The sequence below is a fragment of the Ranitomeya imitator genome, chromosome 4 (genome assembly GCF_032444005.1).
Source record: "Ranitomeya imitator isolate aRanImi1 chromosome 4, aRanImi1.pri, whole genome shotgun sequence".
NCBI classification, from domain to species: Eukaryota; Metazoa; Chordata; class Amphibia; order Anura; family Dendrobatidae; genus Ranitomeya; species Ranitomeya imitator.
In genome coordinates this window covers 11,093,454-11,113,658 of record NC_091285.1, presented here as the reverse complement: position 1 = coordinate 11,113,658, position 20,205 = coordinate 11,093,454, and the positions used below count along the sequence as shown (strand labels likewise).

General features: G+C 52.1%; 1 protein-coding gene across 1 annotated transcript; it reads left to right on the top strand.

The window, feature by feature from the left end:
• Positions 1 to 4,730: 4,730 nt before the first annotated feature.
• Positions 4,731 to 14,825, top strand: ERGIC2 (ERGIC and golgi 2). The gene is made up of 14 exons (XM_069763004.1): positions 4,731 to 4,909; positions 6,468 to 6,605; positions 6,769 to 6,877; positions 7,229 to 7,275; positions 7,356 to 7,426; positions 8,207 to 8,247; positions 8,318 to 8,419; positions 8,584 to 8,679; positions 9,422 to 9,477; positions 10,253 to 10,351; positions 10,470 to 10,567; positions 10,646 to 10,808; positions 10,891 to 10,970; positions 14,572 to 14,825. Exons 2-14 carry the CDS (start codon positions 6,500 to 6,502, stop codon positions 14,638 to 14,640), a joined length of 1,137 nt encoding a protein of 378 aa, XP_069619105.1. The 5' UTR covers positions 4,731 to 4,909; positions 6,468 to 6,499; the 3' UTR covers positions 14,641 to 14,825.
• Positions 14,826 to 20,205: the final 5,380 nt, after the last annotated feature.

Genomic DNA, 20,205 nt, shown 5'->3' with positions numbered 1-20,205 from the left:
GGCGTACTCGGGAGAAATTGCTCAACAAATTTTAGGATCCATTTTATCCTATTGCCCATGTGAAAATGAAAAAATTGAGGCGAAAATAAATTTTTTGTGAAAAAAAAAGGAGTTTTTCATTTTTACGGATCAATTTGTGAAGCACCTGAGGGTTTAAAGTGCTCACTAGGCATCTAGATAAGTTCCTTGGGGCGTCTAGTTTCCAAAATGGGGTCACTTGTGGGGGAGCTCCAATTTTTAGGCACACGGGGGCTCTCCAAATGTGACATGGTGTCCGCTAAAGAGTGCAGACAATTTTTCATTCAAAAAGTCAAATGGCGCTCCTTCCCTTCCAAGCCCTGCCGTGCGCCCAAACAGTGGTTTACCCCCACATATGAGGTATCAGCGTACTCAGGACAAATTGGACAACAACGTACGTGGTTCAGTTTCTCCTTTTACCATTGGGAAAATAAAAAAATTGTTGCTGAAAAATCATTTTTGTGACTAAAAAGTTAAATGTTCATTTTTTCCTTCCATGTTGCTTCTGCTGCTGTGAAGCACCTGAAGGGTTAATAAACTTCTTGAATGTGGTTTTGTGCACCTTGAGGGGTGCAGTTTTTAGAATGGTGTCACTTTTGGGTATTTTCAGCCATATAGACCCCTCAAACTGACTTCAAATGTGAGGTGGTCCCTAAAAAAAATGGTTTTGTAAATTTCGTTGTAAAAATGAGAAATCGCTGGTCAAATTTTAACCCTTATAACTTCCTAGCAAAAAAAAATTTTGTTTCCAAAATTGTGCTGATGTAAAGTAGACGTGTGGGAAATGTTATTTATTAACTATTTTGTGTCACAACTCTCTGGTTTAACAGAATAAAAATTCAAAATGTGAAAATTGCGAAATTTTCAAAATTTTCGCCAAATTTCCGTTTTTATCACAAATAAACACAGAATTTATTGACCTAAATTTACCACTAACATGAAGCCCAATATGTCACGAAAAAACAATCTCAGAACCGCTAGGATCCATTGAAGCGTTCCTGAGTTATTACCTCATGAAGGGACACTGGTCAGAATTGCAAAAAACGGCAAGGTCTTTAAGGTCAAAATAGGCTGGGTCATGAAGGGGTTAAAGGAACATACGTAATTTGACTCTATACAAGGCACTAATGCGGCCATACTTAGAATACTGTATAAGGACGAAGCTGAACTTGAGCTGATGCAGACAAGAGCGACCAAAGTTATTATAGGAGTCGGTAGACTACAATACCAAGACAAGTTATTAAATTTGGCGGTTATTAAGTTTGGAAAAAGAAAAGCTTATGGGCAAACTTATTACATTGTACAACTGTATGAGGGGACAATACAGAGAGTTTTCTAGTGAGCTTTATACACATACGTCTGTGATAGTGACAAGGGGGCATCATCTGCGTCTATAGCAGTGGTGGCAAACCTATGGCACGTATGCCAGAGAGGGCACGAGACGCCAGCCCCTACTTCAGCTGGATCTGCGTCCTCAGTCACACACCCAGCTGATGTGTATTGCAGCACGCAAACTTGCCAGGTTCCTGCACAGCAATACATGCAGCTGGCCAGAGGCCTGCAGGTGACGTCAGGGAACACGTGACTGGGTGCATGGCAGTGACTTTATGCGCACCCGTCACTTGGGCGCTGAAGTCAGCTGCTGGCTTCAAAAGGCGGCGCGGCGGGGGAGAGGATGGAAGGTGAATAGGAGCGGTTGTTTTTTTTTTTTTTTCATTTATGCGTTGAACGGCAGCGGCGCAGGCAGGAGAGGGAGCATGTAGATTGGGGAGAATACATGGAATGGGGACTGTTATGAAGGCAATCCAGTGACACAGTGTGCCAGCAGTCAGAGCACACACAGTGATCTGACAATAACCCAAAAACAATAGAACGAGCTCTGAGACGTGGAATCTCTGTAGACCGCAATACCTGAACCTATCCTAAACACAACTAAAGGTGGCTGTGGATTGCGCCTGACACTACCTATGCAACTCGGCACAGCCTAAGAAACTGACTAGCCTGAAGATAGAAAAACAAGCCTGGCTTGCCTCAGAGAAATACCCCAAAGGAAAAGGCAGCCCCCCACATGTAATGACTGTGAGTAAGATGAAAAGACAAAACGTAGGGATGAAATAGATTCAGCAAAGTGAGGCCCAATATTCTAGATAGAGCGAGGATAGCAAAGAGAACTTTGCAGTCTACAAAAAACCCTAAAGCAAAAAACCACGCAAAGGGGGCAAAAAGACCCACCGTGCCGAACTAACGGCACGGCGGTACACCCTTTGCGTCTCAGAGCTTCCAGCAAAACGAATAGACAAGCTGGACAGAAAAAATAGCAAAAAAGCAAAAAAGCACTTATCTAAGCAGAGCAGCAGGCCACAGGAAAGATCCAAAGCTCAGATCCAACACTGGAACATTGACAAGGAGCAAGGAAGACAGAATCAGGTGGAGTTAAATAACAAAGCAGCCAACGAGCTCACCAGAACACCTGAGGGAGGAAGCTCAGAAGCTGCAGTACCACTTGTGACCACAGGAGTGAATTCAGCCACAGAATTCACAACAGGGGACGTATATACATAGATGGGGACATATACAAGGATGAGGACATATACAAGGAGGGAGGAGCATATACATAGATGGGGACATATACAAGGAGGGAGGAGCATATACATAGATTGGGGAGAATACATGGAATGGGGGTGCATATACATGGATTGGGGACATATACAAGGATGGAGGACCATATACATAGATTGGGGAGAATACACGGAATGGGGGTGCATATACATAGATGGGGACATATACAAGGATGAGGACATATACAAGGAGGGAGGAGCATATACAATTATTAGGGTGGGCATATACATGGATTGGGGCAACATCTACATGGATGGGGGGCATATACATGGATTAGGGGAACATATACAAGGATGGGGGGCATACACCAGGATGGAGGGGGATCATATTCCTGTATATCTGCAGTCTGGTACCCCTGCTCCTGTCCGTGGCTGCTTTCTGCCGCCCCTGCCTGCTCTCTATATCAGTTGTTTTTTTTTTCTAAACTAAAACCTTAGTATTCAGGTTAAATTGCCGTGTTGGCATAACTAAATGGGTTTTGGGTTGCAAGTTTGGGCAGTCGGTCTCTAAAAGGTTCACCATCACTGGTCCAGAGAACAGGGTTAGCCATAATCACAGATTCAGAGTCCTTTATGGTGTTCACAGATAGCACTCATACCTCCGATATTCTATGGGGCTGTATACATGTCCTATATTTTTCCTCGGACCGAGTGGTCCTCGGAAAACTTTTTTTTTTTCCTCTCCGCATATGAAAAAACTGATGACACACGGACCCCAGTCTGATCTAAATAATAGGTCCGTTTTTCTCATACGATTGTCTGAATGAGGCCTTGACAGGATGTTTACCCATCTGCATATAGTTTCCCCCAGTCTCGGCTTCTGGAGCTTCAGTATAAGGCTTCTTTCACACTTCCGTTGGTACGGGTCTGTCGCTAAGCGTCGGCGCGACGTACCGACGCACGTTGTGAAAATTTGGCACGACGTGGTCAGCGGATTCAGTTTTCAATGCATCCGCTGCCCATTCTAAAGTCCCGCATGTGTGGTAGGAAATGGCGGATGCGACGTAGGAAAAAAACGTTCCCTTGAATGTTTTTTCGTCCTGATGGTCCGCCAAAACATGGACGTGGAGCTAGCAGGATAATACTGGGTATGGATTGCACAATGTTATAGAATATTTTACCACATTGGTTTTGTATTTTTGTTTTTTTTCACCCCGTTTTTCTGAGGTGTTGTCAGTATTAGGGGTGATATTTTGTTATATATTCATATCCTATTTATTGTGTTGCTGTATCTTAATATTAGAATAGCCGTAATGGTATTGACCCGAAGAATCGTGTCTTCAGGTCCCTTTTGGAGCACAAAACCCCAAAATAATGGCAATTTTTTTATTTTATTTTTTTTTTCCAATATATTTCTTCACGTGGGATTATATTTTTTTCCTCATTTTTCAGTACATTCGACGGTAAAAACCAAAGCTCAGCATACAAGAAATAACAATATGGAAGAGAAAGGGCCGCGATTCATCAAAGCTTTCATCACAAAATCCTGGAGTGAAAACGACCAAAATTTTGTCGCACATTTCGTGTCTTCTGGCGTCTTGACGCCAATTTAGGCTAGATCTATAATAATCTTTATTTTTTTTATATAGCGCTAACATAGTCCGCAGCGCTTTACAGGTTGCACACATTATCAGATTAGATCTGTCGAATTCTGCCAGGACGGGGGCACGGCGATGAACAGCCGCGGACGCCTCGTCATTCAGGAGCGTCTGACCCCAGCACGCCCCTCATCAACACGGGTGTGAACAGCTAAGGGAAGATATTATACTTTATGAGGCAAAATTATATCAGCTCTGTTCTCCCTCAGCATTTTCCCGCCTAAACCTGACAGAAACTATTCAAGGAGTCAGGACTGCACATAGTAAGGAATCAGGGAATATTAACGAACTTGCCCTGAACAATGATGGCGCCTAAAGAATATCACGTGAGCATCCAGTCATGACCAATTATTTGTTTACTATTATCCACGTGACGACAACAAGACACACCCCCTCAACAGCCAAACTCTAAGCACTACGCGCGCCCGGCCGCCATTTTCTTGTAGTCCGAGTCTCATTCCTCTTTCTGCCGTCGGCTGCTGAAGATAATGAAGCCGGAGATAAACAGCGCTGACGAGGCCGGAAGTGACGACATCCCTGTCAGTGATGATCTGGGACACAAGAGCCGGGGTCTCTGTCACCTGGATCCGGGAAGAGGGGAAACCTGTGCGCCCCCTGCTGGCTACAGGGAGCTCTGTCACTGCTGGAAGCACCGCCGGGAGTCCGGGGAAGAGGGTGAGGGAGCAATGGCGGCTGCCATTAATGTCTGATATACTGTGCCCCCTACAGCTGCACTGTGCCCCCCTGATACGGACCTCACACCTGTACTGTGCCCCCCTGACACCGCTCCCACACATGCACTGTGCCCCCCTGACACCGACCCCACACCTGCACTGTGCCCCCCTGACACTGACCCCACACCTGTACTGTGCCCCCCTGACACCGACCCCACACCTGCACTGTGCCCCCCTGACACCGACCCCACACCTGTACTGTGCCCCCCTGACACTGACCCCACACCTGCACTGTGCCCCCCTGACACCGACCCCACACCTGCACTGTGCCCCCCTGACACTGACCCCACACCTGCACTGTGCCCCCCTGACACTGACCCCACACCTGCACTGTGCCCCCCTGACACCGACCCCACACCTGCACTGTGCCCCCCTGACACCGACCCCACACCTGTACTGTGCCCCCCTGACACTGACCCCACACCTGCACTGTGCCCCCCTGACACCGACCCCACACCTGCACTGTGCCCCCCTGACACCGACCCCACACCTGTACTGTGCCCCCCTGACACCGACCCCACACCTGTACTGTGCCCCCCTGACACCGACCCCACACCTGCACTGTGCCCCCCTGACACCGACCCCACACCTGTACTGTGCCCCCCTGACACCGACCCCACACCTGTACTGTGCCCCCCTGACACCGACCCCACACCTGCACTGTGCCCCCCTGACACCGACCCCACACCTGCACTGTGCCCCCCTGACACCGACCCCACATCTGCACTGTGCCCCCCTGACACCGACCCCACACCTGTACTGTGCCCCCCTGACACCGACCCCACACCTGTACTGTGCCCCCCTGACACCGACCCCACACCTGCACTGTGCCCCCCTGACACCGCTCCCACACCTGCACTGTGCCCCCCTGACACCGACCCCACATCTGCACTGTGCCCCCCTGACACCGACCCCACACCTGTACTGTGCCCCCCTGACACCGCTCCCACACCTGTACTGTGCCCCCCTGACACCGACCCCACACCTGCACTGTGCCCCCCTGACACCGACCCCACACCTGCACTGTGCCCCCCTGACACCGCTCCCACACCTGCACTGTGCCCCCCTGACACCGACCCCACACCTGCACTGTGCCCCCCCCTGACGCCGACCCCACACCTGCACTGTGCCCCCCCCCTGACGCCGAACCCGCGCCTGCACTGTGCCCCCCCTGACGCCGACCCCGCACCTGCACTGTGCCCCCCTGACACCGACCCCGCACCTGCACTGTGCCCCCCCCTGACGCCGACCCCGCACCTGCACTGTGCCCCCCTGACGCCGACCCCGCACCTGCACTGTGCCCCCCCCTGACGCCGACCCCGCGCCTGCACTGTGCCCCCCCCCTGACGCCGAACCCGCGCCTGCACTGTGCCCCCCCTGACGCCGACCCCGCACCTGTGCTGATGTTACTGTACTGTGCCTCCTTCCCGATGCTACACTGGCGCCATGCCGCTCCCCCTAACACTGACATCTGTGCTGTGGTCGGTGCCGTCCTGCAGGTCGGTCATAGGTGGGCGCCGGAGTCTGGAAGATGAGGCGGCTGAGTCGCAAGAAGACGCTGACCCTGGTGAAGGAGCTCGATGCTTTCCCCAAAGTGCCTGACAGCTACGTGGAAACGTCAGCAAGTAGGGGGACGGGTACGTGAGCTGCTCTGATCTTCTGGGGGCTTCTACAAATATATAGGGCCAGTTCCGAGGAGCGGCCAGTCACCTGTGGTGTAATATGGGGGTCACCAGCCCCAGAACATGACGGCGTCCCCACACTCCGCCCCATGGTACTCACACTCCTCTCTCATCCCAGTGTCTCTCCTGGCGTTCTCCGTCATGGCCGTCCTCACAGTGCTGGAGTTCCTGGTGTATCGCGACACGTGGATGAGATACGACTACGAGGTGGACAAAGACTTCGCCAGGTTCTTATCCGTCCTCATCGTGTAATTACAGCGGGCCTGGTGGGGGGGGGGGGGGTGTCCCCGGCATACGGCGGGCCTGGTGGGGGGTGTCCCCGGCATACGGCGGGCCTGGTGGGGGGTGTCCCCGGCATACGGCGAGCCTGGTGGGGGGTGTCCCCGGCATACGGCGCGGCTGGTGGGGGGTGTCCCCGGCATACGGCGGGGCTGGTGGGGGGTGTCCCCGGCATACGGCGGGGCTGGCGGGGGGTGTCCCCGGCAGAGCAGGACATGCAGCCAGGATATAGATGTGGAGGTTGAAGATCTTTTTTTTTTTTCTAATTTTACCTTTTTATTATTTTTACTACATTCTAGTAAATTACGGCTGAACATCGACATCACGGTGGCCATGAGGTGTCAGTGTAAGTTTGCTCTTGGCCAGCAGGTGGCATAGTGGCTGTGTCCTCCTTCTTCTGCTTCTCATATGTTCTCTGCCCTCCAGATGTCGGCGCCGATGTCCTGGACCTGGCGGAGACCATGGTGACGTCTGCGGAAGGACTGGTGTACGAGCCGGTGAGCAGGACACACATCTCATCACTGTATGGGGGGCACCGCAGGCTGGCAGGATGCACATCTATATGGATGGGGGCACCGCAGGCTGGCAGGATGCGCATCTATATTGAGGGGGGCACCGCAGGCTGGCAGGATGCGCATCTATATGGAGGGGGGCACCGCAGGCTAGCAGGACGCGTATCTATATGGATTGGGGCACCGCAGGCTGGCAGGACGCACATCTATATGGATGGGGGCACCGCAGGCTGGCAGGACGCACATCTATATGGATGGGGGCACCGCAGGCTGGCAGGATGCACATCTATATGGATGGGGCACCGCAGGCTGGCAGGACGCACATCTATATGGATTGGTGCACCGCAGGCTAGCAGGACGCACATCTATATGGATGGGGGCACCGCAGGCTAGCAGGACGCGCATCTATATGGAGGGGGGCACCGCAGGCTAGCAGGACGCGCATCTATATGGATGGGGGCACCGCAGGCTGGCAGGGGGCACCGCAGGCTGGCAGGACGCACATCTATATGGATGGGGGCACCGCAGGCTGGCAGGATGCACATCTATATGGATGGGGGCACCCCAGGCTGGCAGGATGCACCCATATACGGAGGGGGGCACCGCAGGCTGGCAGGATGCACCCATATACGGAGGGGGGCACCGCAGGCTAGCAGGACGTGCGGGGAGCCATCCTGCTGCCTCCATATTACTGGGAACTCTGATAGTGATGTATTTTTTTGCCCATCAGATATGAGTCCTGACCGCGTCTTTTATGTTTTTCAGGTCGTTTTCGAGTTGTCTCCTGTGCAGCGGCAGTGGCAGAGGTGAGATTCAGGGGGCGGTGGGGTCCGGCGTCCGCCATATTGGGTCTCGTGATCGTTCCTTTGTGTGTAGGATGCTGCAGCAGATTCAGAACAGACTCCAGGCCGAGGCGTCATTACAGGACCTCCTGTTCAAGAGCGCCATGAGGAGTTCGTTCACTGCCCTGCCCCCCAGGTGAGACGTCCGAAGACCCTCGTACACAACACTCCACCTATTGTGGGTCGTAAAGGCCATTTTATAGTTCTGCACTGTATATTGGGAGTAAATATGGCAGTGTTATGTGGCGGGGCTGTAACTCTCCTACATAACAGCTGCAGACAGTCTTCTCTGCTTTTTAGGGAAGATTTCCCCTCGGAGCCACCGAGCGCCTGCCGCATCCACGGGTACCTCGAGATCAATAAAGTGGCCGGAAACTTCCACATCACTGTGGGCAAGTATGTTATTCTGTACTGAGCGTGTGATCCACCAGGGACCGGTCACACACATCGTACATATGTCCTGTGCTCCCCACATAGCAGTAATGTGAACACCGGCCATCGTTGCATCATGTGACTGGACCTTAATTACCCATAACGCTTTATACTCCAGAGCTGCACTCACCATTCTGCTGGTGCAGTCACTGTGTACATATATTACATCACTGATCCTGAGTTACCTCCTGTATTATACCCCAGAGCTGCACTCACTATTCTGCTGGTGCAGTCACTGTGTACATATATTACATTACTGATCCTGAGTTACCTCCTGTATTATACCCCAGAGCTGCACTCACTATTCTGCTGGTGCAGTCACTGTGTACATATATTACATTACTGATCCTGAGTTACATCCTGTATTATACTCCAGAGCTGCACTCACCATTCTGCTGGTGCAGTCACTGTGTACATATATTACATTACTGATCCTGAGTTACCTCCTGTATTATACCCCAGAGCTGCACTCACTATTCTGCTGGTGCAGTCACTGTGTACATACATTACATTACTGATCCTGAGTTACATCCTGTATTATACCCCAGAGCTGCACTCACTATTCTGCTGGTGCAGTCACTGTGTACATACATTACTGATCCTGAGTTACATCTTGTATTCTACCCCAGAGCTGCACTCATAATGTATGCACACAGCAGATTAGTTTGTGGATTCATTACACACTGTCCTTTTCTGTACCGTGTAGGGCTATCCCACATCCCAGGGGTCATGCACATCTGGCTGCCCTCGTCAGCCACGACAGTGAGTATATTATCAGAAGACGGTGCCCGCTTCTTTCTAGTAGGAGGGCAGAGTCGGGGTCTTATCTTTGGGCCGGGGTCTTCTCCTCTGGGTCTTCTCCTCGGGGTCTTCTCTTTGGGGCCGGGGTCTTCTCTTTGGGGCCGGGGTCTTCTCCTCTGGGTCTTCTCCTCTGGGTCTTCTCCTCTGGGTCTTCTCCTCTGGGTCTTCTCCTCTGGGTCTTCTCCTCTGGGTCTTCTCCTCTGGGTCTTCTCCTCTGGGTCTTCTCCTCTGGGTCTTCTCCGGGGACCTGGGTCTTCTCCTCTGGGTCTTCTCCGGGGACCTGGGTCTTCTCCTCTGGGTCTTCTCCGGGGACCTGGGTCTTCTCCTCGGGGTCTTCTCCGGGGACCTGGGTCTTCTCCTCGGGGTCTTCTCCTCGGGGTCTTCTCCGGGGACCTGGGTCTTCTCCTCGGGGTCTTCTCCTCGGGGTCTTCTCCTCGGGGTCTTCTCCTCGGGGTCTTCTCCGGGGACCTGGGTCTTCTCCTCGGGGTCTTCTCCTCTGGGTCTTCTCTTTTGGGGCCGGGGTCTTCTCCTCGGGGTCTTCTCTTTTGGGGCCGGGGTCTTCTCCTCTGGGTCTTCTCCTCGGGGTCTTCTCCTCTGGGTCTTCTCTTTGGGGCCGGGGTCTTCTCCTCTGGGTCTTCTCCTCTGGGTCTTCTCTTTGGGGCCGGGGTCTTCTCTTCGGGGTCTTCTCCTGCGGGCCGCCCTCAGCCTATGACTGGAGCTTTTCCTTTACAATCAGGTTATAATTTCTCTCATCGCATCGATCACTTGTCCTTCGGAGAAGTCCTGCCTGGCATCATCAACCCCTTGGATGGAACGGAAAAAATAGCAGAGGAAAGTAAGTGCACCCCCTCTACTGTAGTGTTTTGTGTGCGAGTGATTAGTGGTGAAGGCTCCGCGTCCCCGTGAGGCACCGTCCTCCTCCTGCCCGATGACCTCTCGCTTCTTTGCCGCAGGTAACCAGATGTACCAGTATTTCATCACCATCGTCCCAACCAAACTGCACACGCACAAGGTGTACGGCGACACGCACCAGTTTTCGGTGACAGAGAGGGTGAGTCCCCCTTACTGATGACGTCACGGGCGGCTTATAATAAACCCTCCACTCACTGCCTCCATTGTGCCGCTACAGGAGCGTGCCATTAACCACGCCACCGGCAGCCACGGAGTGTCGGGGATCTTCATGAAGTATGACATCAGCTCGTTAATGGTGACCGTGACGGAGGACCACATGCCGCTGTGGAAGTTTCTCGTGCGTCTCTGCGGCATTATTGGGGGGATATTCACCACCACAGGTTCGTCCTTACCTCCGGGGGTGCACTTCTGGGGTCTGGGGTGTGTATTTTGTACCTTTTAATGGTTGTTTACTTCTCTCAGGGATGATCCACGGACTGGCCGAGTTCTTTGTGGATGTTGTTTGCTGTCGTTTCAAGCTTGGAGTTTACAGTCGTCATGAAGTGAGTGCGATGCTGACCCTCCTCTAATAGGGGTGTTATGGGGTGGGAGAAAACGCAACGTGATCTGTTGCTCGCTTCTCCAGTCTCCTATCATGCTGGCTGTCACTGTAATGTGATCCCTCTCCTCCCTACTCACAGTATGCTGGCTGCCACTGTAATGTGATCCCTCTCCTCCCTAATCGCAGTATGCCGGCTGTCGCTGTAATGTGATCCCTCTCCTCCCCACTCACAGTATGCTGGCTGTCGCTGTAATGTGATCCCTCTCCTCCCTACTCACAGTATGCCGGCTGTCACTGTAATGTGATCCCTCTCCTCCTCCCTACTCACAGTATGCTGGCTGTCACTGTAATGTGATCCCTCTCCTCCTCCCTACTCACAGTATGCTGGCTGTCACTGTAATGTGATCCCTCTCCTCCTCCCTACTCACAGTATGCCGGATGTCACTGTAATGTGATCCCTCTCCTCCTCCCTACTCACAGTATGCCGGATGTCACTGTAATGTGATCCCTCTCCTCCCTACTCGCAGTATTTCGGCTGTCGCTGTAATGTGATCCCTCTCCTCCCTACTCGCAGTATGCCGGCTGTCGCTGTAATGTGATCCCTCTCCTCCTCCCTTCTCACAGTATGGCGGCTGTCACTGTAATGTGATCCCTCTCCTCCCTACTCACAGTATGCCGGATGTCACTGTAATGTGATCCCTCTCCTCCTCCCTACTCACAGTATGCTGGATGTCACTGTAATGTGATCCCTCTCCTCCTCCCTACTCACAGTATGCCGGCTGTCACTGTAATGTGATCCCTCTCCTCCCTTCTCACAGTATGCCGTCTGTCACTGTAATGTGATCCCTCTCCTCCCTACTCACAGTATGCCGGCTGTCACTGTAATGTGATCCCTCTCCTCCCTTCTCACAGTATGCCGGCTGTCACTGTACTGTGATCCCTCTCCTCCCTACTCACAGTATGCTGGCTGTCACTGTAATGTGATCCCTCTCCTCCCTACTCACAGTATGCTGGCTGTCACTGTAATGTGATCCCTCTCCTCCCTACTCACAGTATGGCGGCTGTCACTATAATGTGATCCCTCTCCTCCCTTCTCACAGTATGCCGGCTGTCACTGTAATGTGATCCTTCTCCTCCCTACTCACAGTATGCCGGCTGTCACTGTAATGTGATCCCTCTCCTCCCTACTCACAGTATGCCGGCTGTCACTGTAATGTGATCCCTCTCCTCCCTTCTCACAGTATGCCGGCTGTCACTGTAATGTGATCCCTCTCCTCCCTTCTCACAGTATGCCGTCTGTCACTGTAATGTGATCCCTCTCCTCCCTACTCACAGTATGCTGGCTGTCACTGTAATGTGATCCCTCTCCTCCCTTCTCACAGTATGCCGTCTGTCACTGTAATGTGATCCCTCTCCTCCCTACTCACAGTATGCCGGCTGTCACTGTAATGTGATCCCTCTCCTCCCTACTCACAGTATGCCGGCTGTCACTGTAATGTGATCCCTCTCCTCCCTACTCACAGTATGCTGGCTGTCACTGTAATGTGATCCCTCTCCTCCCTACTCACAGTATGCTGGATGTCACTGTAATGTGATCCCTCTCCTCCTCCCTACTCACAGTATGCCGGCTGTCACTGTAATGTGATCCCTCTCCTCCTCCCTTCTCACAGTATGCCGGCTGTCACTGTAATGTGATCCCTCTCCTCCCTTCTCACAGTATGCTGGCTGTCACTGTAATGTGATCCCTCTCCTCCCTACTCGCAGTATTTCGGCTGTCGCTGTAATGTGATCCCTCTCCTCCCTACTCGCAGTATGCCGGCTGTCGCTGTAATGTGATCCCTCTCCTCCTCCCTTCTCACAGTATGGCGGCTGTCACTGTAATGTGATCCCTCTCCTCCCTACTCACAGTATGCCGGATGTCACTGTAATGTGATCCCTCTCCTCCTCCCTACTCACAGTATGCTGGATGTCACTGTAATGTGATCCCTCTCCTCCTCCCTACTCACAGTATGCCGGCTGTCACTGTAATGTGATCCCTCTCCTCCCTTCTCACAGTATGCCGTCTGTCACTGTAATGTGATCCCTCTCCTCCCTACTCACAGTATGCCGGCTGTCACTGTAATGTGATCCCTCTCCTCCCTTCTCACAGTATGCCGGCTGTCACTGTACTGTGATCCCTCTCCTCCCTACTCACAGTATGCTGGCTGTCACTGTAATGTGATCCCTCTCCTCCCTACTCACAGTATGCTGGCTGTCACTGTAATGTGATCCCTCTCCTCCCTACTCACAGTATGGCGGCTGTCACTATAATGTGATCCCTCTCCTCCCTTCTCACAGTATGCCGGCTGTCACTGTAATGTGATCCTTCTCCTCCCTACTCACAGTATGCCGGCTGTCACTGTAATGTGATCCCTCTCCTCCCTACTCACAGTATGCCGGCTGTCACTGTAATGTGATCCCTCTCCTCCCTTCTCACAGTATGCCGGCTGTCACTGTAATGTGATCCCTCTCCTCCCTTCTCACAGTATGCCGTCTGTCACTGTAATGTGATCCCTCTCCTCCCTACTCACAGTATGCTGGCTGTCACTGTAATGTGATCCCTCTCCTCCCTTCTCACAGTATGCCGTCTGTCACTGTAATGTGATCCCTCTCCTCCCTACTCACAGTATGCCGGCTGTCACTGTAATGTGATCCCTCTCCTCCCTACTCACAGTATGCCGGCTGTCACTGTAATGTGATCCCTCTCCTCCCTACTCACAGTATGCTGGCTGTCACTGTAATGTGATCCCTCTCCTCCCTACTCACAGTATGCTGGATGTCACTGTAATGTGATCCCTCTCCTCCTCCCTACTCACAGTATGCCGGCTGTCACTGTAATGTGATCCCTCTCCTCCTCCCTTCTCACAGTATGCCGGCTGTCACTGTAATGTGATCCTTCTCCTCCCTACTCACAGTATGCCGGCTGTCACTGTAATGTGATCCCTCTCCTCCCTACTCACAGTATGCCGGCTGTCACTGTAATGTGATCCCTCTCCTCCCTTCTCACAGTATGCTGGCTGTCACTGTAATGTGATCCCTCTCCTCCTCCCTTCTCACAGTATGCCGGCTGTCACTGTAATGTGATCCCTCTCCTGCCTACTCGCAGTATGCCGGCTGTCACTGTAATGTGATCCCTCTCCTCCTCCCTACTCACAGTATGCCGGCTGTCACTGTAATGTGATCCCTCTCCTCCCTTCTCACAGTATGCTGGCTGTCACTGTAATGTGATCCCTCTCCTCCTCCCTTCTCACAGTATGCCGGCTGTCACTGTAATGTGATCCCTCTCCTGCCTACTCGCAGTATGCCGGCTGTCACTGTAATGTGATCCCTCTCCTCCTCCCTACTCACAGTATGGCGTCTGTCACTGTAATGTGATTCCTCCCTGATTCCTGATTTACTCCCACAACATGAGGCTGCAGCTGCATCTCCCCCTTACCCCCTCTCACAACGTGACCCACTGTAGTCCACAGGAATCATGCCCAACATCTGGCTCTAACTACAACTCTCAGCATCCACATTATGAAAACTTCGGTATGAAATAATAATGATGATTTTATTTTTAGGAGAACCACGTCCAGGATCTTCTCTCCTCCAATCACAGTGCAGAGACCTCCGCCCCGGACCCTCTATGATCAGAATAAACCGACCCTCCGCTGTTTTATACGTCCGGCTCTGGTGACTTATTTGGGGCACCCTGGAACTTTTTCATGTGAAGGTGGCTGTTCTGGGCGCCATTACACAGCAATGGACAGACAGACAGCTGTGCTGTTCAGGAACCTGGGAAAGCTGGGTGGTAATAAAAGCCCATGTAGCAACAGTCCTCACCATTCCCCTCATTAAACGTGTGTGATGTAGTTTCTGTGCACAAGATGGCGCTGTTCACCTCCAGAAGCCTAAGCAGGACTGACTGTAATAACAGTAATACACTCTGAACCCGCTACATAGTGTCATCACGTCCCGAGCCATCAGGGGGCGCAATCACCCCACTGTGGACGCAGCGTAACTGCGACCTTACATAATATGCTGCCTGCAGAGTGTCAGAGTACTATACTGGGTGATGGGAGAGGGGTCCCCTATTATAACCTTACAACACTCCTACAGTAAACCGAGCACAGCATGCCATCCACACAGACCACCAAGCCCATAGTGGTGGCGGCAGACAGAATATTATGTATCTCTGTATACAGGGAGCTCCCCCTAGTGGTGGCTGCAGACAGAATATCATGTATCTCTGTATACAGGGAGCTCCCCCTAGTGGTGACTGCAGACAGGATCTCATCATGTATCTCTGTATACAGGGAGCTCCCCCTAGTGGTGACTGCAGACAGGATCTTATCATGTATCTCTGTATACAGGGAGCTCCCCCTAGTGGTGACTGCAGACAGGATCTTATCATGTATCTCTGTATACAGGGAGCTCCCCCTAGTGGTGACTGCAGACAGGATCTTATCATGTATCTCTGTATACAGGGAGCTCCCCCTAGTGGTGGCTGCAGACAGGATCTTATCATGTATCTCTGTATACAGGGAGCTCCCCCTAGTGGTGGCTGCAGACAGGATCTTATCATGTATCTCTGTATACAGGGAGCTCCCCCTAGTGGTGACTGCAGACAGGATCTTATCATGTATCTGTATACAGGGAGCTCCCCCTAGTGGTGGCTGCAGACAGGATCTTACCATGTATCTCTGTATACGGGGAGCTCCCCCTAGTGGTGGCTGCAGACAGGATCTTACCATGTATCTCTGTATACGGGGAGCTCCCCCTAGTGGTGACTGCAGACAGGATCTTATCATGTGTCTCTGTATACAGGGAGCTCCCCCTAGTGGTGGCTGCAGACAGGATCTTATCATGTATCTCTGTATACAGGGAGCTCCCCCTAGTGGTGGCTGCAGACAGGATCTCATCATGTATCTCTGTATACAGGGAGCTCCCCCTAGTGGTGGCTGCAGACAGGCTCTTATCATGTATCTCTGTATACAGGGAGCTCCCCCTAGTGGTGGCTGCAGACAGGATCTTATCATGTATCTCTGTATACAGGGAGCTCCCCCTAGTGGTGGCTGCAGACAGGATCTCATCATGTATCTCTGTATACAGGGAGCTCCCCCTAGTGGTGACTGCAGACAGGATCTTATCATGTATCTGTATACAGGGAGCTCCCCCTAGTGGTGGCTGCAGACAGGATCTCATCATGTATCTCTGTATACAGGGAGCTCCCCCTAGTGGTGGCTGCAGACAGGATCTTATCATGTATCTCTGTATACGGGGAGCTCCCCCTAGTGGTGACTGCAGACAGGATCTTACCATGTATCTCTGTATACAGGGAGCTTCCCCTAGTGGTGGCTGCAGACAGGATCGTATCATGTATCTCTGTGTACAGGGAGCTCCCCCTAGTGGTGACTGCAGACAGGATCTTATCATGTATCTCTGTATACAAGGAGCTCCCCCTAGTGGTGGCTGCAGACAGGATCTCATCGTGTATCTCTGTGTACGGGGAGCTCCCCCTAGTGGTGGCTGCAGACAGGATCTTATCATGTATCTCTGTATACGGGGAGCTCCCCCTAGTGGTGGCTGCAGACAGGATCGTATCATGTATCTCTGTATACAGGGAGCTCCCCCTAGTGGTGACTGCAGACAGGATCTTATCATGTATCTCTGTATACAAGGAGCTCCCCCTAGTGGTGACTGCAGACAGGATCTTATCATGTATCTCTGTATACGGGGAGCTCCCCCTAGTGGTGGCTGCAGACAGGATCTTATCATGTATCTCTGTACACAGGGAGCTCCCCCTAGTGGAGGCTGCAGACATGATCTCATCATGTATCTGTATACGGGGAGCTCCCCCTAGTGGTGGCGGCAGACAGGATCTTATGTATCTCTGTGTACAGGGAGCTCCCCCTAGTGGTGACTGCAGACAGGATCTCATCATGTATCTGTATACAGGGAGCTCCCCCTAGTGGTGACTGCAGACAGGATCTTATCATGTATCTCTGTGTGCAGGGAGCTCCCCCTAGTGGTGACTGCAGACAGGATCTCATCATGTATCTCTGTATACAGGGAGCTCCCCCTAGTGGTGACTGCAGACAGGATCTTATCATGTATCTGTATACAGGGAGCTCCCCCTAGTGGTGGCTGCAGACAGGATCTTATCATGTATCTGTATACGGGGAGCTCCCCCTAGTGGTGGCTGCAGACAGGATCTTATCATGTATCTCTGTATACAGGGAGCTTCCCCTAGTGGTGACTGCAGACAGGATCTCATCATGTATCTCTGTATACAGGGAGCTCCCCCTAGTGGTGGCTGCAGACAGGATCTTATCATGTATCTCTGTATACAGGGAGCTTCCCCTAGTGGTGGCTGCAGACAGGATCTCATCATGTATCTCTGTATACAGGGACCTCCCCCTAGTGGTGGCTGTAGACAGGATCTTATCATGTATCTGTATACGGGGAGCTCCCCCTAGTGGTGGCTGCAGACAGGATCTTATCATGTATCTCTGTATACAGGGAGCTTCCCCTAGTGGTGACTGCAGACAGGATCTCATCATGTATCTCTGTATACAGGGAGCTCCCCCTAGTGGTGGCTGCAGACAGGATCTCATCATGTATCTCTGTATACAGGGACCTCCCCCTAGTGGTGGCTGTAGACAGGATCTTATCATGTATCTCTGTATACAGGGACCTCCCCCTAGTGGTGGCTGTAGACAGGATCTTATCATGTATCTCTGTATACAGGGAGCTTCCCCTAGTGGTGACTGCAGACAGGATCTCATCATGTATCTCTGTATACAGGGACCTCCCCCTAGTGGTGGCTGTAGACAGGATCTTATCATGTATCTCTGTATACAGGGACCTCCCCCTAGTGGTGACTGCAGACAGGATCTCATCATGTATCTCTATACGGGGAGCTCCCCCTAATGGTGGCTGCAGACAGGATCTTATCGTGTATCTCTGTATACGGGGAGCTCCCCCTAGTGGTGGCTGCAGACAGGATCTTATCATGTATCTGTATACGGGGAGCTCCCCCTAGTGGTGGCTGCAGACAGGATCTTATCATGTATCTGTATACGGGGAGCTCCCCCTAGTGGTGGCTGCAGACAGGATCTTATCATGTATCTCTGTGTACTGGGAGCTCCCCCTAGTGGTGGCTGCAGACAGAATCTTATCATGTATCTCTGTATACAGGGAGCTCCCCCTAGTGGTGACTGCAGACAGGATCTCATCATGTATCTCTGTGTACAGGGAGCTCCCCCTAGTGGTGACTGCAGACAGGATCTCATCATGTATCTCTGTGTACAGGGAGCTCCCCCTAGTGGTGACTGCAGACAGGATCTCATCATGTATCTGTATACAGGGAGCTCCCCCTAGTGGTGACTGCAGACAGGATCTTATGTATCTCTGTGTACAGGGAGCTCCCCCTAGTGGTGGCTGCAGATAGGATCTCCTCATGTATCTCTGTATACAGGGAGCTCCCCCTAGTGGTGACTGCAGACAGGATCTCATCATATATCTCTGTGTGCAGGGAGCTCCCCCTAGTGGTGGCTGCAGACAGGATCTCATCATGTATCTCTGTGTACAGGGAGCTCCCCCTAGTGGTGGCTGCAGATAGGATCTCCTCATGTATCTCTGTATACAGGGAGCTCCCCCTAGTGGTGACTGCAGACAGGATCTCATCATATATCTCTGTGTGCAGGGAGCTCCCCCTAGTGGTGGCTGCAGACAGAATCTCATCATGTATCTCTGTATACAGGGAGCTCCCCCTAGTGGTGACTGCAGACAGGATCTTATCATGTATCTCTGTATACAGGGAGCTCCCCCTAGTGGTGGCTGCAGACAGGATCTTATCATGTATCTCTGTATACAGGGAGCTCCCCCTAGTGGTGGCTGCAGACAGGATCTTATCATGTATCTCTGTATACAGGGAGCTCCCCCTAGTGGTGACTGCAGACAGGATCTTATCATGTATCTGTATACAGGGAGCTCCCCCTAGTGGTGGCTGCAGACAGGATCTTACCATGTATCTCTGTATACGGGGAGCTCCCCCTAGTGGTGGCTGCAGACAGGATCTTACCATGTATCTCTGTATACGGGGAGCTCCCCCTAGTGGTGACTGCAGACAGGATCTTATCATGTGTCTCTGTATACGGGGAGCTCCCCCTAGTGGTGGCTGCAGACAGGATCTTATCATGTATCTCTGTATACAGGGAGCTCCCCCTAGTGGTGGCTGCAGACAGGATCTCATCATGTATCTCTGTATACAGGGAGCTCCCCCTAGTGGTGGCTGCAGACAGGCTCTTATCATGTATCTCTGTATACAGGGAGCTCCCCCTAGTGGTGGCTGCAGACAGGATCTTATCATGTATCTCTGTATACAGGGAGCTCCCCCTAGTGGTGGCTGCAGACAGGATCTCATCATGTATCTCTGTATACAGGGAGCTCCCCCTAGTGGTGACTGCAGACAGGATCTTATCATGTATCTGTATACGGGGAGCTCCCCCTAGTGGTGGCTGCAGACAGGATCTTATCATGTATCTCTGTATACGGGGAGCTCCCCCTAGTGGTGACTGCAGACAGGATCTTACCATGTATCTCTGTATACAGGGAGCTTCCCCTAGTGGTGGCTGCAGACAGGATCGTATCATGTATCTCTGTGTACAGGGAGCTCCCCCTAGTGGTGACTGCAGACAGGATCTTATCATGTATCTCTGTATACAAGGAGCTCCCCCTAGTGGTGGCTGCAGACAGGATCTCATCGTGTATCTCTGTGTACGGGGAGCTCCCCCTAGTGGTGGCTGCAGACAGGATCTTATCGTGTATCTCTGTATACGGGGAGCTCCCCCTAGTGGTGGCTGCAGACAGGATCGTATCATGTATCTCTGTATACAGGGAGCTCCCCCTAGTGGTGACTGCAGACAGGATCTTATCATGTATCTCTGTATACAAGGAGCTCCCCCTAGTGGTGACTGCAGACAGGATCTTATGTATCTCTGTATACGGGGAGCTCCCCCTAGTGGTGGCTGCAGACAGGATCTTATCATGTATCTCTGTACACAGGGAGCTCCCCCTAGTGGAGGCTGCAGACATGATCTCATCATGTATCTGTATACGGGGAGCTCCCCCTAGTGGTGGCGGCAGACAGGATCTTATGTATCTCTGTGTACAGGGAGCTCCCCCTAGTGGTGACTGCAGACAGGATCTCA